The sequence below is a fragment of the Mustela nivalis genome, assembly GCF_964662115.1.
Source record: "Mustela nivalis genome assembly, chromosome: 10".
NCBI lineage: Eukaryota > Metazoa > Chordata > Mammalia > Carnivora > Mustelidae > Mustela > Mustela nivalis.
The window spans coordinates 52950816-52974536 of record NC_139029.1 but is presented as its reverse complement, the minus strand read 5'-3'; the positions used below and the strand labels follow the sequence as shown (position 1 = coordinate 52974536).

Below are 23721 nucleotides of genomic sequence, written 5' to 3'. Positions count from 1 at the left end.
GACAGAGTAGTAACCTCCAAACTCCATTCTGTGGAACTGAAAACCAAGTCCCATCTTCTTAACATACAGAATGCTCAGCTCAATCTGCCAATTCTTTTTCATATCTAGCTTTTGCCATTGTTAATATAGTTCTGCTCCTCTTTCCAGTGGCCCTCTTAGATATGTTGAGGAAACTCACTTCATTGCACAAATATATTGTTTTACCCTGAGAGCAGCAGAGAAGCCACAGTAAACAGAAAATACAGAGCATCACTTAACTGACCATGCTTTCATTGGACATTCAATGCCTAGCTTGGTCAGACGCCCTCAGTGGATTAAGTTCTGTGTTTCCAGGGAGGTATTTATGGTCTCACCATGTGATTTCTTCCTTAGTGGCTCTTGTAAACTCTCGGGGAAGCTGAAGTCAGAGTATGACACAGACTGCTCTGATGATCTTCTCCTGAGAGTCCTCCTTTAGTAGTCCTCAATGATTATTTTGTTCTTTTTTAATGCATCTGTGATAATGTTTGCTATCCAATTTTTAAAGCTAGACAATATATTGTGTAGGTACGCATATGTCAGAGAGCCTTCTGTGCCTGTGGATTCTGAGCTTCACAAGCTTTCCAAGAAGAAACCTCTTAAAAAAGGTTCTGAGTGCCCATTTGCAGTCAGCAAAGTATATTCCATCTAACAAATTAACTCTTTGGGGTAACTGAAATTCAATACTGCCAGAGAATTTTGGGAGTCGGAGTTATTTTATCATGTTCTAACTTTCTAAATTATTGTTTGAAGGTAATGAGCCTGTTAGTTTGTTGGCACTTCTAGCCAAATTTGTGGACATTAAAGTGGTCCTTGTAGTCAAAAATGGCTCCAAACAAAGCAATATAGATGCTGGAGTTGGAGGTTGGCTAGTCACAGGTGATGCATAGCAGATATGGGCAGGGCACCAACAGCATCTACCACAGGAGAAAAACCTTAGAACAAAGCAAGAGAATGACCTATCCAAAACTTAGGGAAAGTGGATGTGCTTCTGTTGGAGGGAGCTAGAAGGAAGAAGGTTAGAGCAAAGGGTGTCTAGGACTTCTAAGCACCTGGAGATGTTCTATTTCTTACCTGACTGGGAGTACATGGTAGTAATTCTTTATTCTATGTGTATATGTGTTATACACTCTTATGTGAATGATATGTATTTCACAGAAAATTTTTATTTAAAATAATTAAAGTTTAGGGGTGCCTGGGTGGCTCAGTCAATTAAGCATCTGCCTTTGGCTCAGGTTATGGTCCTGGGATCAAGCCCCACATCAGGCTCCCTGCTTAGTGAGGAGTCTGCTTCTCCCTCTCCCTCTGTGATTTCTCTCACTCTCACTCTCTCTCTAATAAATAAATAAACAAACCTATTTTTACAAAATAAAGTTTATGTTAAAAATATCAATACTAACCAATTAAATATTAGGTCATATTTTGTGTAAAGAAGTAGTAAGACCATTTAAAATTTAAAAGTATAGTATTTTATTCAAGACAAAAAAAATGCTGCTAAATATTGATGCTGACAGTGTTTTTCTCCTGTGAGTGACTAAGCCTATTACAGTTGGTAAAGGGACTGAAGCCTGTGGGTTGAGGAAAATGTTGCACTAGCTGTGCTTAGACTGAGTATGGCAGCGTTATGATTATGGGAAAAACAAATTCTTAAAACTTCTTTTCTATTCCAAAGAAGCTTCCTATAGGGTGGCCAGTAAGTCTAGAAATATAGATAATATAATTTTGTCATTCTTTGTAGGGTAATATCAATAAACAATTTATTATAAGAATAAAGTCTTGTGGATCAGTAAAAAAACACATGTCTTCTTTGCCTGATTTGGAATGAAACTGAAAGAGATTCAGGAGTCAGCTGGAAATCCAATATCAGCTTTATTGGATTTATATTTATAAAGATAATTGAAAAAAAAATGTAGCTTTAAATCTGCAGCTCAGTGGATTTGCCATTTCTTCCTTCCAAAATAGATCTTACCAGCCATAAATGGCACAGCTAGACAAGCAGAGATCTCCTTTTTTAGGAGTGAGAATGGACCAGAAAGCATGCTTTCTGCCACTGAACAGATCTAACAAAAGAATTCAGAATTGTCTGAGCACAATTCCTTCTCCCAAACTTTCCTGTAGGATTAGTCAGTCACTTTTTCTCTGGTAATGAGTGAATGAGGGACATCAAGAGACCAAGGTGTTAATTTAGTTGAAGTTCACTATGATGATGCATAGAAAGTGAGGAAAAAATTTTCCATCCAACAGTATATCCAACAGTATACATATAGTAATTTATGCTAAAGTGGCATTTCAAATCAATGGGTAATTCAATAAATGTATTAGTATTCCTGGTTAAATTTTAAAAATATAGTTAATCCTACAACTATAGATTTCATAAAGTCATCTTGTTTTGTATGTATATTATACTACAATAAAGTGTATTTTTTATAAAACCAAGTGATATAAGCTCATTTTTATTAAGAAAATACACTTATGTATTTGTTAATATGTGAATCTGGAAGGACACACACTGGAATGCTAGCAGTTATTATCTCTGGGTGATGGAAATACAAGTCATAGTTATCTTTTTTTTAATAGTTAGCATATATTTTTACTCAGCTAACAAGTAAAATTATTTTTCTATAAATGTTATATGGCTAATTGCCCTCTTTTTATAGTCTGAATTAAACCAGTAAATAGAAATAATATTTTATAATGGGTAAAAACTATTTTGACATATCCTGGACTCAAAAATGCTCAAAACACAGGTATAGTACGGAATATGTCATTCTGATACTAGTTAAAACTTTCCTTAGTAGAATATACCAGTATAAAATTGGAAAGTCACAGTCATTCTTTTTTTTTTTTTTTTTTTTTTCAAGAAACAGACTCAACTATGGAGAACAAAGAGGGGAGGTGTGTGGGAGAATGGGTTAAACAGGTGATGGGGATTAAGGAATGCACTTTTGTGATGAGCACCAGGTGTTGTATGGAAGTGTTAATTACTAAATTGTACACTTGAAACTAATATTACACTGTATGTTAACTAACTGGAATTTAAATAAAAACTTAAAAAACTCCATCTTCCCCAAAATGAACAAAAAGCAATCACTATTATTTATTGTTTCATTTTTTACATAATATTATGGCATGTGGTATGAGATTTTTTTATTTCTTAGGTTAATTTATTCAAATGTATAAATGTCATGATGGTACCCAAACTAAAATTACCAATGTTATCTTCAAACAAGAAACAACTTTAAATCACCCTAACATTTTATGTTGCTCATTTATAACACGTACCTTTATTTATGTAGCAATTATTGCTGACAATGTAACAGTATATTCCTATATACTCAAATTACTAAACTTTCAGTTAAAGTAAGAAAAAGAAGGTTAGGTAATTCATTATTCAAAGACATAATTTCTTTTTATGGTCTTTTACTTTATGAACATGGAAATTGTACTCTTTTGAATTCAGCAAAATAGATGAGGCATTCTGTGTATAACTTTGTTAGATATTATTAAAATAAGTTCAATAAAATAGGAACGTTATTATGAACTGTGAGTTAACATTCTCACTAATTGAAAACACTGAGAAATCCAAAGCTCCTTCATTTTATTTTATGAAAATAAAAGTCATAACAATGAAGTAGTTGCATTTATTATATCCAGGTCTTGTTTTGATTTTTAGAGAAATGAATTATTAAATTACTGTACTTTAAACTTTCGTAAGCTTAGCACATAGAAATATTTTATTACATGGTCACTGATAAAATAATTGCTACATGAAATTTTCATTGTTGTATCAATAATGAAAAGGGTTGGAACTTTTTTTTAATTTGCAGATAAATATCATTTTCAGTCTTTGGAGACCATTGTTATATTTCCTCATTTGAAAAAATTATAGCCAGTGCAAACAAAAATTTTTAAAAAGGGAAGGTAATAACCATATTACTGTACAAGTTTCTCGAGAACAGTCAACCAATTTCCCAACAAGTATAATCTTTTCACATAAGCATATGAGTTTTTTTGGAATGGAATTAGATGATTATAAATTAAAAGCTCTATAGAATATAAAAGAACATTAAATCCTTATTGTGACATGGTTGTCCAGGTCCATATCAAGTAAGACCTTTACTGACAGACGGATGAGATTATGCACCATCAGCTTGGGATAGAGGGGTGAGAGGTGTGGGGATCAGAAAGGATGGTGAGGATAATTTGGAGTTATCATTAAAACACTAATGTACATGTAGATGCAAAAAGTGTGATAGCTAAGAATTTCAACCTGTTCTCATGATTTATTTCTTTTTTATCTTTACTTTCTCCTATTGTAAAAAAAAATAGTATTCATTTCTTAAGCAATAGATGTTCTTAGATTTTACTATAACTAGTTATGTATAAGCTAATTTATTAGAATTTGATTTAAAATAATTTTTACCTTTCTCTTTATTTAGGTATAATGTCCAGTACTTGGGATTTATATGATTCTTATAATGCTATGGAACTTTCATCTTTACCAACAAAACAATCTATGCTTGAATCAAATACTAAAGCAAGTATAGTTTCTAAAGATCATGAGCCAAGAGTACCAGGGAGTACTATAGAAAAAAGTAAGATTTCATTTATTTCAGGTTTTTTTTTTTTTTAATGGAGTGTTTCATGAATTTGCATGTCATCCCTGCATGGGAGCTATGCTAATCTTTTCTGTACCTTTCCAATATTACTATATTGCTGCTAAGCGAACACTCTTTCAGTTTTTATTTAAATGATGTTTTCACATGCCCTTGTAAATAAATTCTTTCTTACCAGTTACAATATTTACTTTCTGGTGGAACATGAAACTACAACTTTTGCTGAGAAATAGCATTGTTATTCTTTTGCATCATCCTGGACTCTGAACCCCAAATTTAATTTTTCTTGGATAACTGTCAAGAGTTTCAAAGATTTTATGTTTCTCTGTTGCTTCTTTACTTGCTCTTAAGTTCTCTCTCATATATATAGGAACATGTGGGTTCCATAATTTTCTCTCTTTCCGTAGACTGTATAATTTCTAAGAAAAAGTGTATACTAACTTTGTGATAGATTAAAATGGAGATAAATTAACAACTATGGCTTTTAATTGGGGATAATTTTACTTCCTCCAGGGGACATTTGGCAGTATTTGGAGAAGTTTTTGGTTGTCCTGACTATGAGGACATCTTTTAGGTCAATGCCAGGGAAGAACCTTTTGATATACAGAACAGCCCCCACAACAAGAAATTACGGGGCAAAATGTAATATTACCAACATGGAGAAATCCTACATTAAAACTTTAGCTTTTAGTGGGGTTATGGACATTGGGGAGGGTATGTGCTTTGGTGAGTGCTGTGAAGTGTGTAAACCTGGCGATTCACAGACCTGTACCCCTGGGGATAAAAATATATTATATGTTTATAAAAAATAAAAAATTAAAAATTAAAAAAACTTTAGCTTTTAGTATTCTAAGATTTGAGATTAAATGCTGTAATTAAAGTCAATATAAAATTTTAACTTTCCAAATATACTTAGTAACATGGAAGAATTTTTACAAAGTCCAGTTATAGGATATTTGTTAAATTCCACTTCTGATTGTTTTGTGATTATGCAGTTATACAGTTTTACTCTCCCTATTCTAAACTCGGAGTAATTTTTCTTATGAAATGATATCACTACATATAAAAGTAGTCTTTATTTCAGAGTAACTAAACCCTGGCAAGTTTTGGTAAAGTTTTGGCAAATTTTCATAAACTAAATTGAAATATTTCTGTTCTCACCCATTTTACCCAAAGACAAATGTAATATGTAAAAATAGTAAATCAGAAAATGTTTTTGAAAAATCGTTTAAAGAGAATTGATCATTTTCAGAAAATTCTCAATTGTTCATTATTCATTTATAGGAAAGCCATTGATTTTGTATTTTAAACTTATATATTGTAACCTTGCTCTAATTGCTTATTAATTGGAGAATTTTATTTTTTTACATTTTTTTGGATTTTCTACATAAACAACTATGTCATCTACAAAGCTTTTTTCCTTCCAATTTGTATAACTTTTATTTCTTTTCCTTGAATTATTGTATTAGCTAGGACTTCTAGTATGATGTTGAATAAAGGTGGTGAGAGGCAATATCCTAACCTTGTTCCTTACCTTCATGTGGAAATTTTCAGGTGTTCACCATTAAATATGTTAGTTTTTCATAGATTTTTTGGTTTTTCATAGATTTTTTAAAAATCAAGTTGAGGAAATTCACTTCTATTCTTAGTTTCCTGGGAAGTTTTTTCTTCTTCTTTTTTCTTTTCTTTTTCTTTTTTTTTTTTTTTTAAGATTTATTTATTTATTTAAGAGGCAGAGAGAGAGAGAAAGGGAGAGTGTGCGTATGAGTAGGGGCAGAGGCAGAGGGAGAGAGAGAGGTAGCCACCCCCTATTGAGCACAGAGCCTGACTTGAGACTCAATCTGGGGACCTTGAGATCGTGACCCTGAGATCAAAACCAATGCCAAAATGGAGTCCGGTGCCTAATCAACTGAGTCACACAGGTACTCCTGGGACTTCTTGATATAGTGGGTGTTAGATTTTGTCAAAATTGGGAAGTGTTCACTCTACTTAGTTTCTGAAATAGATTGTATAAACAAGTCTTAAGTGTTTGATATAATTCACCAGCAAAACCATCTGGACCTATTTTCTATTTTGAAACTTTATTAATTATTGATTTAATTTCTTTAACAGAGTTAGGCCTAATCAGATGATCTATTTCACTTTGTGTGAGTTTTGGTAGGTTGTGTCTTTTGAGGAATCGTTCCCTTTCATCTAAGTGATCAAATCTGTGAACATAGAGTTACGCACAGTTTTCCTTATTATTCCTTTGGTGTATGGGATCAGTAGTGATGACACCTCTATTATTGCTCATACTAACAATTTATATGTTCTTTTTTTTTCTTGGTTAATGTGACTGATGATTATGAATTTTGTTGATCTTTTCAAAGACTTAACTTTTAATTTCATTGATTTTTTTTTCTGATGATTTCCTGTTTTCAACTTCACTGATTTATGCTTTAATTTTTATATATATTTGTTTCCTGCTAGCTTTAGGCTTATGTTATTCATCTTATTCTAGTGCCCTGAGATAGAAGCTTGGATTATTAATTTTTGGATCATTCTTCTTTTCTAATATATGCATGCAGTGTTGTAAATTTCCCTCTAAGCATTCTTTTTGTTGAATCTCACACATTTTGATGTTATATTTTTACTTTGAGTTGGTTCAACTATTTTAAAATTTGATTTAAGACTTCTTCTTTGACTTATTTTTTATGTATTTTTTAAGAATTTCCAAATATTTTAGGATTATCCAGGTATCTTTTTTGTTGAATTCTAGTTTAATTCCACTATGGTCTGAAAGCATACTTTGTATTATTTCTATTCTTTTAAATACATTGAAGTTTGCTTTGCTGACCCAGAATTTGATCTAGCTTGGCAAACATTCCAAGTAAGCTTGATAAAAAACATATATTCTATTATAAAATAGTGTTAGAGTTTCCAATTATAACAGTGGATGTGTCTGATTCTCCTTGTAGTTCTATCAGTTTTTGCCTTAAATATTTTGTAGTCTTGTTTTCTGCTGCACAAATGATTAGGATTGCTGTGTCTTCTTGGAGAACTGACTTCTTTATTATTATGCAATGCTCCTCTCTATTTCTGATAATTTTCCTTGCTCAGAAGTCAACTTTGTCTGAAATTAAATATAGCTACTCCATCTTCTTTTGATTAGTGTTAACATAGTATATATTGCTCTTTACCTTTAATCTATCCATGTCTTTACATTTAAATTGGGTTTCTTGTAGATGATACTTTTTAAATGTGGATTTTATTATTATTTAGGCATGGTAAGGCCAACAGATGAGGACACCACTGCCATTGAAAAGATAGCTTGTATTACTCACGGATCTCAAAAGGAGGGGACGTTCAATTCTGTGAGCTATAAGAGAAGCACCAGCATCAGTCAGGAGGCAGAAAGGAGGGGAAAATGTGACCAACGGTCTTTGCTGAAGTTTCTGTAGATGGGAGATCCCAATCTAAACATATGGATACTTTAAAGTAGAGACCTTTCTGAGCTGTGGCCGTAGAGAGATGTAATGACTGAAGAAGACTGAAGAGATGTGATGATGTTGTCTTCCAAGAAAGGTGTGGGTGGCCACTAGAAGTTGAAAAAGATAAGGAAATGAATATCTAGAGCCTCCAGAAAGGAACATAATCCTATCAACTTTTTGATTTTAGCCAATGAGACCTGGTCTGACCTCTAACCTACTGAACTCCAAAATAATAAATCTGCATGGTTTTAATCCACTTAAGTTTTTGTCGTTTATTTTAGCATCAGAAAAAAAAATTAACACAGTGGTGTAGCATTTTTAAAAAACTACAATCAAATCATACTTCCATGTGAAGACTAATATTATTATTTAAATTTGAATAACAATGTATACAGATATAAATTACCTATGAAGTTATCATTGTTTATCTTCTGATAATACATTTTTAAGTGGTTAAGAATTCCAGAATGAGATAATATATGTATATATTCCATGGGCTTGGTACATGAAAGATATTCAATAAGTGTCTATTGAAGTTTTGAATATTGGAGGAAAACAAGTACTGACAAAATGTGACTTTTATAATACTTAGAATGCATGAATCATCTAATACTATTTAAATTATTTTATCATTGCGTCATGTTTGTATTTTTCAGACAGTGAAGCTAGTTCTTTAATGGATATAGAAAATGTACTTCTGACTAAAATCCATGATGATGAAGAGGATCGCTCAGAGTCAATAATGAAATCTGACAAGTTTCGTCAGGATTTATTTTTTATGGAACGAGTTCTAATGGAAAATTTATTTCAGCCCAAACTTGCAGCTTATCGTCAGCTTCCTGTTTTAAAAGGTATTTTTAAAAATCACATTTGGGGATGCCTGGGTGGCTCAGGTAGTTAAGTGTCTGTATTTGGCTCAGGTCATGATCCCTGGGTTCTGGGATCGAGTGCTACATCAGGTTCCTTGTTCAGCAGGAAACCTGCTTCTCTCTCTGCTTGCTTCTCCCTCTGCCTGCCTCTCCCCCTGCTTGTACACGAGTTCTCTCTTTCTCTCTTTCTTTCTCTTTCTCTCTCAGACAAATAAATAAAATCTTTTTAAAAATCACATTTAGACAAGCTCAAATAATTAAAAGAATTAAGTGGAATTATTTCTAAATGTAACCTCTAGACTGGGTTATCACTTATTGAAAGATACATACTATATAGCTTTTAATATCCAAGTAACATTAGAGTTCAGACTATAGAGCCCACAAAAAGAGGTAGTCCCTTAGATTAAAATCTTCATAAGCTTCTGTGACATTTTTCTCTCTCTTGCCCCTGCATTGAATTATTTTCTCATATGTAAAGCCCCAATCCATTACCACTGACACCTTCCAAGTTCTGGTTTTTATTACCTTTCCTTAATTGTATTGCAAGGGCATTCTTCCTGTTCTCATTGCTAAATCCCAACTCATGTTCACAGAATATTTTAAAAGATTTTAGAGATTAACTCAACCTTTCACTTTTTGAATGAAGAAGATGAGATGTATAGAAAGTTTCCAAGTTTAGAGCCTATGACAAAGCTAGGCATTCAGACAAGTTCTTCTGATTTCATTCTAATTCTCTTTCGACTCTACTATGCTGTTGTGCTGATGTATCCTATACTTGGGATTGAACATGGTAACATAACTGTTAAAAAAAATGCAGTAACTTCCCATTGCCTAGAATAAATTATAAACCCTAAGATTTTCCTTGTGCTATCTTCCGGTTAAACCTTAACCCCCATAAATAGGCATTTAATCTGATATTTCTCATCATAGATTAATTGTTTTGGTATATCATATAAGGGACTCATATAATAAGTACAGTTGATCCTTGAACAAGGCAGGGCTTAGGGATGATGACCCTGGCACAGTACAGCTTTTGATTCCCCCAAACAGCCTACTGTTGACCGGAAGCCTTACCAATAGCATAAACAGTCAGTTAACACACATTTTGTGGGTTATATGTATTATATACTGTGTTCTTATAGTAAAACAACCTGAGAAAAGAAAATGGTATTAAGAAAATCATAAGGAAAGGAAAATACATTTACAGTTTTGTACATACACTAGCCTGGGCCAGGGGCAGTGGGAGGGGCTGGTCCCAGAATGACAAAGTTCTGCAGTCTGGTGGCCTCAGCTGCCCAGCAGCAGCTGCTGGGTGGGCTCATGGGTGGCAGAGGAAGTATAGAGGCACAGCAGAGCTGGACCACTGCCTAGAGTTGTATACCAAGTGTACTTCCTGGAGGTGGCCATTTCAGCTGCAGCCAAACAGGAGTACGCTGCTCTCTCTCTTTTTTCTTTTTAAAATGCCTTTATTATAAAATTAAAATCTAGGGAAGCTCCTTTTTCCCCTGTCCAAAGACTTCATTAATACAGATATTGGAACAAAAATATTATTTATGGATTGGTAAAAGAGGATATCCACGGACACCAGTCCAGCTTCTACCAGGCAGTGCCATCCTCGCACAGTCACCATGCCAGGGTCAGCTGGGTGCCTCACCATCCAGAATGTATAGGTTAATTCCTGCCCCCAAAGACACTTGGGGATGAGTCCCCACATTTTCCGTTTGAGGTGATATGGACTTTTCCTATTCCACTGGCCCTTGGGCTATTGCCCCACATTAACTATTATTAACTGTTATTCTTTTTCTCCTTTTGCACAAAGGTGAATACAGACTTTCTTTGAATATAGCAGGGTATCAGGAGGTAACCAGTCATATGTATTTAAATTTACCAGCACATAAGTGATGAAACTTTTGATAAGAGTACCCCATAGGTGCTCTTCAACTCTGATTTCACAAGAAGAGAGAGGGTAAAAGAACTCAAAGAAATCCAACATCCCTCCCATTATAGGACAGACAGTTCCCAAATAGATTTCATAATGCTGGGGTTTCTGGTAATACAGGTAAGGCTTTTGTTTAATTCTGACCTGAAGCCTACACTGGTTACAGATTATGGACACAACCACCACAGGGAAGAATTTGCACTAGGGCCTGCAATAGGACCAAGGCCCACGGCTCCCCTGAAGCAGCTCTGGAAGCCAGTGGGTGAAGGACTCTGTGGGGCTCTGTGTACAACGCCATCACTGCCATCTGGTTGTATTCTTCTGCTTTAGCTCAGCCTTCTGCCTGCTAGCCCTGGATGCACTGCCTGACCACCCTACCCTCACTTGTGGTGACCTGCAGACCTTCCCTCAGTAGGCCTCCCCTGGCACTCATGTAGCAAGTGCTGCCTCTGTGCCAGTTGCCTTCCATTCCATCTTTGGAGAGTGGGTTGGGTAGTTGCAAATAAACGCCTTGTGGCTCTTGCTGTTAATGTTTTTTAAAACATCTTACATATAAATGGATTCACACAGTTCAAACCTGTGTTGTTCCAGGGCCACTTGTATTCTTTCATGTCTGGCTTCTTTCCCTCAACATAATGTTTTTGTGATTCATCAAGGCTGATGAATGTTGTCTTAAAGACTAATCATGTTGAATACTTATTCATGTGCTTTTTTAGGTCACTTGTGTATCTTCCTTTGTGTAATGTTTGGTCAAGTCCTTTGCCATTTTTTAAAAGATTTTATTTATTTCTTTGACAGAGAGAAAGAGAGATCACAAGCAGGCAGAGAGGCAGGCAGAGAGGAAGGGGGAAGCAAGCCCCCTGCTGAGCAGACAGCCGGACGTGGGGCTCTATCCCAGGACCCTGAGATCATGACCTGAACCTAAGACAGAGGCTTAACCCACTGAGCCACCCAGACGCCCTGTCTTTTGACATTTTAAATTGAATTATCTTTTCTTTTTAAAAATCAAGTTGTAGGAGTTTATTTTTATATATTCTGGAATAAGCTCTTTGAAAGATACATGTATTACAATTCTTTAGTCTAAGTCAGTAACTTACCAATATGTTTTTCTTTTGATAGTAGAAGTTCTTAATTTTAATGAAGTTTTATCTATCAGTTTTTTTTTCTTTTGTAGTTAATGTTTTCCATGTCCTCTTTAAGATATCTTCGCCTGTCCCAAGACTGCAAATGTCTTTGTCTTATTCCTAAGCTTAAGGAAAAGTATTCAATATTTTGTCATTAAATATGATGTTAGGTGTAACTTTTTGTAGATACTTTTTGTTGGTTTGAGGGAATCTTCCTCTTTCTAGTTTCTAAACATTTTCAAAAATATATGGGTGTTGAATTTTGTCCAGCATACCCACAATAGTGAACACAATATTTAAGGAGAAGAGCAAAGCTGGAGGACACACACTACCTGACTTCAAGATTTGTAAAGCTCTAGTAGTGAAGGCAGTGTGGTACAGACAAAAGAATAGACACATATTTCAGCAGAACAGAATAGAGAGCCCCAAAATAGGTCCACATAATTATAGTCAACTGATCTTTCACAAAAGAGAAAAAGCAATTCAATGAAGAAAAGGTAGTCTTTTCAACCAATGGTACTGAAGCAAATGGTCATTTACGTGCAAAATAAAGAATCCAGACACCAACCTTTTATCATTCACAAAAATTAACCCAAAATCGGTCATAGACTTCAATATAAGATACAAAACTACAGAACTCCTAGAAGTCAACATAGAAGAAAATCTAAATAATCTTAAGGTATAGCAATGACTTTGGAGATTTAACACCAAAGGCATGATAAACTTCTCCACTGTAAAAGACATTATGAGGAGAATAAGAAGTTATGTCACAGACTGGAGAAAATATTTACAAAAAACATGTCTGTTAAAAAGACTCATCCAAAATATATAAATATTTCTTAAAACTCTATAATGAAAAACAACATGATAAAAAAATGGACAAAAGACATTAAACAGACACTTCCGCCCCCAAATATACACAGGGCAAATAGGCATATAAAAAGATGCTCAACATCAGAGCTCACTAGGGAATTGTAAACTATAACAACAATGAGATACCACTACATACTTATTAGAATGATGAAAATCCAAAACACTGACACCACCAATACTGGCAAAGATATGGAAAAAGAATTCTCATTCAGTGCTGGTGGGATTGCACGATGAATAGTTCCGCCACTTTGGAAGACAGTTTGGCAGTTCCTTACAAAACTAAACATACTGTTACCATATGGTCCATAATCACACTCCTTAGTATTTACCCAGTGTGGTTGAATACTTATATACCCACAAAAACCTGCACACAAATGGTTACAGCAGTTTTATTCATAAGTGCCCAAACTTGGAAGTAACCAAGATCTCCTTCAATAGGTGAATGGATAAATAAATTGTGGCATATCCAGACAATGCAATATTATTCGGCACAAAAAAGAAATAAATGTTCAAGCCTTGAATGGATGTGGAGAAAACTTAAATGCATGTTACTGAATGAAAGAAGCCAGTCTAAAAAGACATTATATGGTATAGTTCCAAATGTGTGACATTCTGGAAAAGACAAAAATATGGAGACAGTAAAATGATTATTGTTTTCCAGGGACTTGAGGGCTGGGAGGAATGAATAGGCAGAGAACATAAGATTTGTAGAGCAGTGAAACTATTCTCTCTGACTATTATAATCGTGAGTGCATGCCATTGTGCATTTGTCCAAACCCATAGAATTTATACACCGAAGTGATCCCTAATTGAAACTATGGAGTTTGGGTGATTATGATTTGTCATTGTGGGCTCATTGATTATAACAGATATATCACTGGTGCAGAATGATGATTCTGAGGGAGGTTATGCATGTATCTGGGTTTGAGTGTAGAGGAACTCTAAGTTCCATTTTTTTCTGTGCATGTATGAGTTTGAGTGTAGAGGAATTCTCTCTAAGTTCAATTTTTCTGTGAATGTAAAACTTCTCTAAAAAAATGGGTCTATTAAGGAAAACACTATTAACATATACTTAAGGATTTAAAGGGAAATAATATAATGAGGAAAGCAATGAAAGCTACATACAGAGCCAAACTGAACTTCTAGAATTAAAAAATCTAATACTTGAATGAAAAGTTCAGTGGATGGTCTTATTGGACCAGGAGATCAGTATCAGTGAGGTTAAAGACAAAGCAGTAGGAACATTCCAAACTGAAGTACAGAGAGAAATAAGGCTAAGAAGAAAAAAAAAAAAAGGAGCCTCAGTGACTTGTGCTACAAGGTCATGTGGCTTAACATACATGAAATTGGGGTTGTAGTAGTGGAAAAGAGAAGAGGAGAAGAAGAAAAAATAATTTGAAGAAAAGTAACTGAAAAATTTCCATACTTAAAAAAAATCTTAAACCAATTATAAAAAGCTCAATGAAACCTAAACAAGATAAATACAATGAAAACCACATTGAGGCACATCATAAGTAATATGTCAGAAAATCTTAAATGTTGCCAGAGAAAAACATGACATCTGGAGAATAAAGCTAATAATGACCTTATTTCTCATCAGAAGCCAGAAGACAATGCAATGACATTTTTACTGTGCTAAAAAATTCTACACTTAGAGAAAATATCCTTCAGAAATCAAGGTGAAATAAAAACATGTTCAGACAAATGAAAGCTGAGAGAATTCTTTGCCAGCAGACAAACATTGCAAGGAATGTCAAAGGAAGTCCTTCAGACTGATAAAAAATAATAACAGAAATTAGGATCTACACAAACTAATGGAGTGCTAGAATTGAAAAATGTGAGTGAAAGTTAGAAACATTTCTTAGTGTTTAAAATTTTTCCTTAAAAACTTCCAAACTCATTTTATGAGGCCAGCATCACCTTGATCCCAAAACCAGACAAGGATCCCATCAAAAAAGAGAGCTATAGACCAATATCCTTGATGAACATAGATGCGAAAATTCTCACCAAAATACTAGCCAATAGGATTCAACAGTACATTAAAAGGATTATTCACCACGATCAAGTGGGATTTATTGCAGGGCTGCACGGTTGGTTCAACATCCACAAATCAATCAATGTGATACAACACATCAATCAAATTTTTCCTTAAAGATAATTAAATTGTCAAAATGATCACCCATTTTATTTGGCAAAGCAAACAACTTAGAATAGCCAAGCCAATTCTGAAATAGAAGAATAAAGTCAAAGGACTTACCCTATCTGATCACAAACGATTTGTTATAAAGTTATAGTAATGTAGGAAGTGTGGTATTTGTCTAACAGTAGACATATAGATGGTTGAGATAGAATAAGAATGGGTCCAGAAATAAACACAGACTTATATGGTCACTTGATTTTTGACAAATATGTCAAGATGAACTAATTTAAAAAGACTGATCTTTTCATAAATGATGCTGAAACAATAAGATATCCACATTGGGTGGGGAATGAACCTCAACTCCCATGTCATATCATACATATAAATTAACTCAGATGGGCTATAGATTTAAATATAAAAATTAAAATTATAAGTTCTACAAGAAGACAAAAGAGAAAATGTTTGTGATCTTAGAATCAGAAAAGATTATTTAATACACAAAAATCCCAAGACATGAAAGAAAAAAATTGGTAAGGCTTTTGAGGTAGTTAAAATGTTTGCTCTTTGAGTAACACTGTTAACGGGGGAAAATGCAAGTAACAGTCTAGAAGAATATTTTTACAACATACCTCTGTCCAAAGACATAAATTAGGAATATGTTAAGGACACATACAGCCTATAAAAAATATAGACAGTCTTGGGGCACCTGGGTGGCTCAGTGGGTTAAAGCCTCTGCTTTTGGCTCAGGTCATGGTCTCGGGGTCCTGGGATTGAGCCCCACATCAGGCTCTCTGCTCAGCAGGGAACCTGCTTCCTCCTCTCTCTCTGCCTGCCTCTCTGACTACTTGTGATCTCTGTGTGTCAAATAAATTTAAAATCTTTAAAAATATATATAGACAGTCTAATAAAAAATAGGCAAAAGATTTGAACAGAAGCTTCACTAAAATATACATGAATGATCAGTAGACACCTTAAAAGGTACTGAACATGATTTGTTGTCAAGGAAATGCAAGTTGAAACCATACCAAAATGCCACTGAACACTAGTTGGAATGGCTAAAATTAAAAAAGACTGACAACACCAAACAAGAATATGGAGTAACTGGGTTTTTATATATTGCTGTAGGAGTTTGAAATTGTACAGCCATGCTGGAAGTCTGCTGGGAAGTTTCTTAAAATGTTAAGCATAGATCCACCCAATCCACATTGCTATGACTATGTTAAGCATAGATCACCCAGTGATCCCTGTCCCTGGGTATTCACCCAAGAAAAGAAAACATATGTCTGCAAAAAACACTTATGTAAGGATGCTCATAGCAACTTTATTCATAATAACTCCAACGTGGAAACAGCCCAGATGTCCATCAACTGGTCAATGCATAAACAAATGATGGAACACAACTCAGGAATAAAAATGAATGAACTACTTACATACATAGTAACCTTGATGGATCTCAAAAGCATTGTCAAGTGAAGGAAACCAGACACAAAAGAATACATACCAACAAACCCGTTTATGTGATATGCTTTCACAAACAAAACTAATCTGAGGTGATAGAAATCAAACCAGTGTTTGGCTGTGGGCGGTTGAGCTTACCTGGAAAGGGGCATGAAGAAACTTTTTTGGTTTATCGATATATTCTCTATCTTGACTGGTGTGTGGGTTACATTGGTGTGTATATTTATCGAAACCTATTAAACTGTACAGCTAAAATCTATGCATATCAATGAATTTTCTCACAATTAAAAAATGCTGCAATATTTATATTATCTTGGGTTCATTTAAAGAGTGATATGCCATTGTTATTTCTTAACAGCTATTGAGGTATAACTGACATACAGTAACTACACATATTTAAAGTATATAATAGGCTTTAATACAGCATCACAATCGATGATATATACAATGATATGTAATGGTAATGAATGTATTCATCACCCTCAAATTTCTCTTCATGTCCTCTAGAATCCTTCCTTCCTGTTTCTCCTTGCCCCACCTCATCTTTAAGAAACCACTGTTTTGCTTTATATCCCTAAATAGATTAGTTTATATTTCCTAGAATTTTATATAAAGGTAATCATACATTATGTACCCTTATTTATCTGGCTTCTTTTCACTCAGCAAAATTATTTTCAGATTTGCCAATGTAATATATCATAGTTCATTTCTTTTTATTACTGATGAGTATTACATTGTATGACTATCCTGCACTGTGTTTATTCTTTCTCCTGTTGATCAATATTTATTTCCAGTTTGGGACCATACAAATGAAGTCAGCATGAATATTGGTATACAAGTCTTTGCTTGGAAATTTGCTTTTATCCCTCTTTGGGTCAATAACTAGGAATAGAATAGGTGGTACATATGTAAAATATATATTTAATTTTCTTCTTCCCTAAAATATGCCTTGTAAACACTGCTTTAGCTGAATTTCATAAAATTTGTATGTTGTATTTTCATTTCATTAAAAATTTTTAAAATTTCTTTTGAGACCACTTCATTGACCCATGTGTTATTTATAAATATCGATTAATATCCACATATTTTGGGATTTTCTACCTGTATTCTATTATTAATTTCTTATTTAATTCCATTATGGTCTGAGAATATACTTTGATTTCTATTCTTTTAGATTTGTTAAGGTCTTTTTGTTTGTTTGTGATCCATGATATGGTCTATCTTAAAGAATTTGCTATGATACTTGGGAAGAATATGTATACTGGTGTTTTTGGATGGACTGTTCTATAATTGTCAATAGGTCGAGACGGTTAATAGTGATGTTCAATTTATCTGCATCCTTACTGATTTTCTGTCTTTCTGTTCTATCAGTTATTAAGAGACGGTTAATAGTGATATTCAATTTATCTGCATCCTTACTGATTTTCTGTCTTCCTGTTCTATCAGTTATTAAGAGAGGAGTGTTGAAATCTGAACTGTAATTGTGGATTTATTTCTCATTTCAGATCTATTGTTTTTTTGTTTCATGTTACGTAACTTGTTAGGTCTATACACATTTGGGGGGTTGCTATAACTTCTTGCGGAATTGACTGATGATTTTTCCAATTTATACAGGCAGAAATCTGAGGAATATATATGGGAATGGATATTAAGGTTGTAGGGTAAAGATGGAAGGAATATAAAGTTACATCAGATCAAGTTTACTGGTATGGGTCCACTACGCAGAGATTCTGGACCCAGTGTTAGAGTTCAGGGGATTAGAAATGGTTCTAATGGCTTAATTTCTCCTTTTCTCTTTTCTTTTTTTTTTTATTTTTAAGATTTTTTAAATTAATTTATTTATTTGTCAGAGAGAGAGAGAGAGAGAGAGAGAGGAGAACACAAGCAGGCTGAGCGGTGGGCAGAGGCAGAGAGAGAAGCAGGCTCCCTGCTGAGCAAGAAGCCTGATGCGGGACTCGATCCCAGGACCCTGGGATCATGACCTAAGCCAAAGGCAGTGGCTTAACCAACTGAGCCACCCAGGCGTCCCTTCATTACTTTACTATTCCTTTCCTTTCCTTTCCTTTCCTTTCCTTTCCTTTCCTTTCCTTTCCTTTCCTTTCTTCTTTCTTGTTAGCTAATATTGGACCAAAATGCGGTTTTCACTAAATGAAGTTGAAATCAGAACTGCTTTGGGACACTATAGAGAAAGGTATCCCAAGGCTTAGGGACATTGGAATGTTAGGGTGGATTTATCATGACAACTTTCTCACCCACTGCAGAAGGATAATACACCTTTTACCACAATTGTGAGAAATACATTTGTGAGGGGGTATCCCAACATCCTTGAAGAACTCTGTGGTCACTCTTCTCTATAGGTCAGACATTACAGTGGGAACTGCTGCCAGTAAACTAAAATCCTTGAAAATTGGATCCTGAATGGCAGGAGATAAGTGGTAACACTTAATTGCCAAAGGAAAGGAGAGCTTGGTTACCATAGCAGACAAAGCAGAAATCAGAACAGTCTGACTCACAGAAACTCATGACATTGGCTAGTTGATCATCACGTCCCTAGAAGAGAAATAGGTAGGGGCTGTATTGGTTTGCTAGGGCTGCCACAACAAAATACCACAAACTGTGTGGCTTAAACAACAGAAATTTACTTTCTCATAATTCTGGAGGCTGGAGGCCCATGATCAAGGTGTGAGCAGAGTTGGTTTCCTCTGAGGCCTCTCTTCTTTAGCTTGATGTCATAATTGAGTCTGCAGGTACTTTTCCCTTCAACAAAATATCACACCAGTCCATTACCGGTCCATAATATTGATGATATGCTAACTGAACCCAGTGAACAAGAAGTAGACTTATTGGTAAGGTATTTGCATGCCAGAGGGTGAGAAATAAATCTGACAGAATTTTTTAGGGGCTTTCCACATCAGTCAAATTTCCAAGGGTCCTGTGGTATGGGGTATGTCAAGATACACCTACCAAGGTGAAGGATAAATTGTTTCATCTTGCCCCTCTTAGAAGCAAACAAAAGTTACAATGCCTAGTAGACTTCTTCATTCTTTGAAGGCAACATGTTCCTCATCTGGAGGTGTTACTTGGCTCATTAACTGAGTGAACTGAAAAGGTGCTCCTTTGAGTGGTACCCAGAACAACAGAGGATTCTACAACAGGTCTAGGAGGTCATTCGGAATGCCTTGTCATTTGGGCCATATGTTCCAGCAGATTCACTGATGCTTGAAGTGTCTCGAAGATAGAGATGCTGTTTGGAGACTTTGCCAGGCTTCTGTAGGTATAGAGGAAAATAATCTCTTTTTGTAATTTAATTTTAGAACCAGAACCTGAAGAACCTGAAGACCTTCTAGAAGGTGAAAAACTTGAACAAGAGACAGAGGAAGAGGTTAAGAAGGAAGAGGAAGAAGAAATAGAAATAAGTACAGAACAGTCAACAATACCAGCCAATTTGGAACGACTTTGGTCCTTTTCCTGTGACTTAACCAAAGGTCTTAATGTGAGCAGCCTTGCCTGGAATAAAACAAATCCTGTAGGTTATTGAACATCTTAACAATTCTATCTTTAGCATTTAAAGATAACTCTCAAGTACTAATGAAGTTTTCTTTTTCTCAGATTTTAGGCAAGGGATTTTAATTGATATAAACCAGAGTTTTAACATCCTTTTACAAGTTCATGCTTCAAAAATGGAAAATAAAAATAGTTCTAAAATTTCCCCTTAAAATGAAGACATCATATTTTTATTTTAGGAGATGTATTTGGGACACCATATTCTCTGAATCCATATCAGACATGGAAAAGTAAACCAGAAGATCATATATAATCAATTTATTTTTAGATATATCAAACTCGTATACCCAAATTTGTATTTTTCTTAGAGTATCATATTCAGAAGTATGTACTTATTCTAGTGACTCTGAAAATGTGCAAAATTATTTTGAGATTCCTAAAATTAACTATTACTACCCAAAATAGCAAATATTTAAACAGCACTTACTATGTACCAGGTGCCAACTCTGAGTTAGGTACTATTATCCCCAATATGATGATGAGGAAACTGAAGTACAAAAAGGATAAATAACTTGGCTGAAGAAGTTACACATCTATTAAATTCCCAGAGTTATGCAACTAGTAAGTGAAACAGCTAGACCCAAACCCAAACACCTGGCTCCAGGGTTCTTGCTCTTAATTGCACTGCTGCCAGAAATCATCTTGAGGGAAATTATAGGAACCACCAAGTTAGGAATAGTAGGTTTGCTTTTAAAAAAGAGAAGATTATAGGGGTGACTGGATGGCTCAGTTGGTTAAGTGTCTGACTCTCGAATTTGGCTCAAATTATGATCTCAGGGTTGTGAGATGAGCCCCACGTCAGGCTCCACGCTGGGCATGGATCTTGCTTAAAGAATCTCTCTCTGTCCCTCTCCTCCTTCTCTTTAGTTTAAAAAAAAGAGAGAGAGAGAGATTATGCAGTAATGAGACTTATTTTTTCCTGGGGTTTATAAACTGCTTTTGAAGACATGATTCTCAATTAGAGATTCCAAAAACCTTGTGTGTAATGACAATATCTTTGGAATAGATATTTAGTGTATTTGTAAGTGGTCAAAACAAATTTGTTTGTTTAAACTGCATTGTACTATGTTTAAGAATTAGCCTTATTATTTTACTGCCACACCTTATAAGGTGCTATGTGCAAATATGCTAGTTGTTATGGTTATTAAAAACAGAAGTTTTATAATCATTTTTATAGAAATGTATGTAACATTATTTAAATTATGTACATTATTTTTTAATAACATAAAATGCTTTAAGTATGGATTGGTCTTTATAAACTACATTTAAAAACATCTTGTTAGATAAGTGAGATTTAATAATCAATACTAACTGTATAATAAAGACAAATCAATCATTTTTAGAAACTGAATATACTAGCATTTTAAATGTTAATGTATTGCTATTGAGATTAAAGTTAAATAATTTTTAATGAAGCTTCAAATATGACAAACATCTATCTTCACTGGTAATAATGTATCATATTTATTAATTCATTCTACAAATACTTACTGAACATTCACTCTGTGCCAGGACCTCTGATAAGGCACTAGAGTTGCAGTAGTAATTTAGTCACCCAGAGACCCTGCCTGCATAATGGTCTCTATGTGCTTTAATAAAGAGAATAAATAGTGGTGTGGGCATACATAAGAGAGGCTCATGAATGTTTCTCAGAGGAAGTGGTGCCTATGCTGAGTCTAGAAAAGATTAATAAAAGCTTGTCTGTGTCAGGGTAAAAGGAATAGTGATGAAGAGTGATTTAAGACAGAGGAAATTATAGAGAGATGATGTTGGCTTGAAAATAGGGTTGTGGCAAAAAATATAATAATATATTTTTGATAAAGATACTCTGATTATGAAGATGAGGCTGGGTTTGGTCAGTTATTAAATTTTTGTCTACAAGTATTTCTTGAAATGACCTGCTTTATTAATCAGTTTGGGATGCCATAACAAAATGCCTTAGACTGGCTGGGTTAAAAAAAAACCAAACCCAGAAATTTATATTCTTGTAGTTCTGGAGGCCAGGAAGTTTAGGATTAAGGTGCTGGCTGATTTGGTTACTGGTGAAGGCTCTCTTCCTGGCTTGTAGATGGCCACCTTCTTGCTGTGCTCTCACGTGGTGGAGAGAGCAAGCTCCGGTGTCTCTTCCTCTTTTTATAAGGCCCTCAATCCTATTGGATTAAGATTATGACCCTTATGAACTCATTTAACCCTGGTTACCTCCTAAAAGTCCTATCCTCAAATACAATGAGAGTGGGGATTAAGAATGCAACACATGAATTTTAAGGCAAGAGACACAATTCAGTTCATGGCACCCTGTCTTTATATTTAAAATAATTAGGTCATTCTCAAAACCCCATAAAACATAATGTAGTAATACAATCTTGGAAGAGTATCTCAATATGTAAAAGAACTTTTTAGCAATTGGTTCTTTTTAGATATTCATTAGTCTGAAAATATGATGATTATTATTATTTTGCTTTAGAAGATGGAGATGTAAAATAAAAATAGTAGATGTGTTTTTTCAATAGAAATTTCTTAATGCTATTTTAATGCAGTTCATTAATATGCATCTTTACACATTTTCCAATATTTTTATGCCATCCTCTCTTATTTTAAACGTATTTTGCTGGTTTTCAGGACCTTTTGGCTGTTGGCTATGGGCACTTTGGATTTAAAGAGCAAAAAAGAGGATTGGCTTGCTGCTGGTCAATAAAGAATCCTATGGTAACCAAATAGGAATAAACTCATATTTAGTTAATTAAATGTTGACATAATTCTCATAAAATACATAGTTGTATGTGATAATTAAAGCCAAAAAAGTGACCAAGAAAGACTTTATTTTCTTTGGTTTTAATCTGTAAGAATTAAAATTTGGTTTTGCTGATATAGGATAAATTCATTTAATTAATATTTATTGAACATTTACTGTGTGCTGTTAGATCTGATGATCCAGAATCGAGCCATTATTTTTTATCAAATTGAAGAATAAATTTGTAAGTGAAAATCCTTTGAAAATTAATTTTCATTTAATACTGGGTTGTTTCTTAATGTATGAATAAATCATCACCTTATAAGATAGATTTCTGCTATCCTGAATACATGAGATAGATGAATATGACCATGTTATTAGCATGAATTTTTCAAGAATAATAAGAATCAATCATATTTTTGTCAAACAGTTGTAACCAATATGTTACTTTGCAGGTTTATTTTAATTTTAATTAATAACTGAAATGTAAAGTAGAAAACTTAGAAAAGGATCAGAGGGGAAAAAAAAAATTAGAGCTACAGATATCCCCATTCTATTAGGAAGCTGGGTTTATGTAAAGTAAAAGAAAGGAAGGAAGAAGCAATTTTAAACATGGAAGAATTGATGTAAGATCCATCATCAGTAAGTTGTCTAAGTTGTCTTCTTCTCCACATAGATTGTTAGAAGCAGGAAAGAATTTAGATTAGGCATTAAATAAAACAATAAAACTCTTCACAGAGTTGTAGAAAAGAAATCCACTGTTTAGAAATGTCTAGATAATCCAAGCATCTGAAACAGATACTGGAAGATAGGAACATTGCTAGATAATTTGTTTGGAGCCCATACTTGTCTCTTAAAGAAGGTGATCTATGATGATCATACAAATCCTGTGGAAAGATTACCAAAATAGGATAATTAT

General features: G+C 34.2%; 1 protein-coding gene across 1 annotated transcript in view; it reads left to right on the top strand.

Annotated features, from left to right (window-relative positions):
* DNAI4 (dynein axonemal intermediate chain 4) overlaps positions 1-23721 on the top strand; it is a gene marked incomplete at its 5' end in the record, with an annotated part of 81996 nt that overhangs the window by 38080 nt on the left and 20195 nt on the right. The window contains 4 exon segments of the mRNA XM_082686390.1: positions 4458-4613; positions 8761-8955; positions 19822-20033; positions 22691-22777. Coding sequence (XP_082542516.1) covers positions 4458-4613; positions 8761-8955; positions 19822-20033; positions 22691-22777 — 650 coding nt within the window.